The following is a 1563-nucleotide window of genomic DNA, read 5'->3' on the forward strand; positions in this document are numbered from 1 at the left end:
AAAAAAAAAAAAAAAAAAAAAAACGCATCCCGGTATTGGCATAATCATAAGTGCGTAGAGTAAAAGACGGTTGCGCGGAAGAAGAATGACCACGCAGCTACATCCATGATGACACTTACAGGCAGGTGAAAGTACATAAATGTTCGTGTAACGATCTACCTGCTCGTGGACGGAAGATTCCTGTCAAGTGGCAACACGCACTGTTTACTCACCTATGCTACCCACCCACATGGGTGGCATGATCACATCTATTCACGGCTTTTTTGTGAGGAGACGCTACTTCTCCTCTTCGCTAATTGGAATTCGCGAAACTTCACACTCGTCATTGTTTTGTCCCTCAGCGGGGGGGGCGAGGGATGCAGAAAACACAAAAAGACGCGATGGACGCGGATGTAGAGCAAATGAAAATAACCCCACGCTGAGGCAGTTTGTACAAAAAAAAAAAAAAAAAAATGCCAGTTGCGAAAAGAGCGTGGACTTTAACGGAAACGCAGTGTGCGCTAAAACGGAAACAAAAAAAAAAATGAGAGATGGGTTCCCCCCGAGGGGTCAAAAACTAAACAAAAAAACGAAACAAAACTAAAAAATAAAAAATAAACAAAAAAAAAAAAAACCAAAACACTAGATAGCCAAATGGCGAAGCACCAAAGTTGAAGCAAAATGACAACACAATCCCCGGGTAGACGCTGCCCAACCCACATGTACGTAGGGCAGCGTATAACACCCTCACGAACAGGTGCTTCTGTCAGGGGAAGAAACATTTATTCCAAGTGGAAACTTTTTTTTTTTTTTTCCCCTCGACCAGGGAGGTGTGATCCGTTCCATGCATAACCCCGATCTCCATGTGTGCATCTCCCAGAGTTGGTTGTGACGCTGATCATGTTGCTGGTCATGTTGCTGGTCATGCTGCTGATCATGCTGCTGATCATGTTGCTGATCATGCTGCTGATCATGCTGGTGGTTGATCCTTCCGTCCGTTATGGTATCCTTGTGTACACAATAATTTCATTCCCTTTTCCCTTTTCGGCCCGAATGATGAAATTTAATATACCGCTCAGGGTGAAGGTTGCATGCTTGAGGCTCACGACCGCTGCGGACGGGGTTGCACAGTCGTGTAAGGGTACACACGTTTAGAAAAGGCACCATATAAGTGCGCACTTATGAGCGCGCTCTCACGCGGACAGGTGCGCCCCTCCTCCTCTCGTGTTTCCATTCGCGATTCCAGTCGACATTCATCTTACGTGTGGTGTTTTTTAAGATCTGGCGCCCTTCCTTGTTCAGGATGATAAAATTGACGGTGCTGGCGAGCAGGCTGCCGCGCACGTCTCTCGGTAGAAATTCGCCTGCGAATGGGATGGACGTGATTAATCGTGCAGCGGCCATGTGGAATATCCCCAGCGGGCAACCGCCAAGACAAAGGTCAAGCGAATGGGCACGCTGACCAGGCGCAGCGTCTCCTCACCTAAAATGCTCTTCACGCTCAACTTGTCCAGTAGCACCCACGCGTGGCCATCGAAAATGGGGACTGCGCAAAAGGGGAAGAAAAAAAAAAAAAAAAAAAAA

General features: G+C 47.0%; 1 protein-coding gene across 1 annotated transcript in view; it reads right to left on the reverse strand.

The window, feature by feature from the left end:
- Positions 1-977: 977 nt before the first annotated feature.
- The window catches only part of AK88_01239 (uncharacterized protein), a gene marked incomplete at both ends in the record, with an annotated part of 7747 nt that continues 7161 nt past the window's right edge, over positions 978-1563 (reverse strand). The window contains 3 exons of the mRNA XM_012478875.1: positions 978-1090; positions 1242-1343; positions 1463-1525. Of these exons, the coding sequence (XP_012334298.1) occupies positions 978-1090; positions 1242-1343; positions 1463-1525 (278 nt within the window). The remainder of the gene's footprint in view (positions 1091-1241; positions 1344-1462; positions 1526-1563) is intronic.

This window comes from Plasmodium fragile (genome assembly GCF_000956335.1).
Source record: "Plasmodium fragile strain nilgiri unplaced genomic scaffold supercont1.10, whole genome shotgun sequence".
Taxonomy (NCBI): Eukaryota; Apicomplexa; class Aconoidasida; order Haemosporida; family Plasmodiidae; genus Plasmodium; species Plasmodium fragile.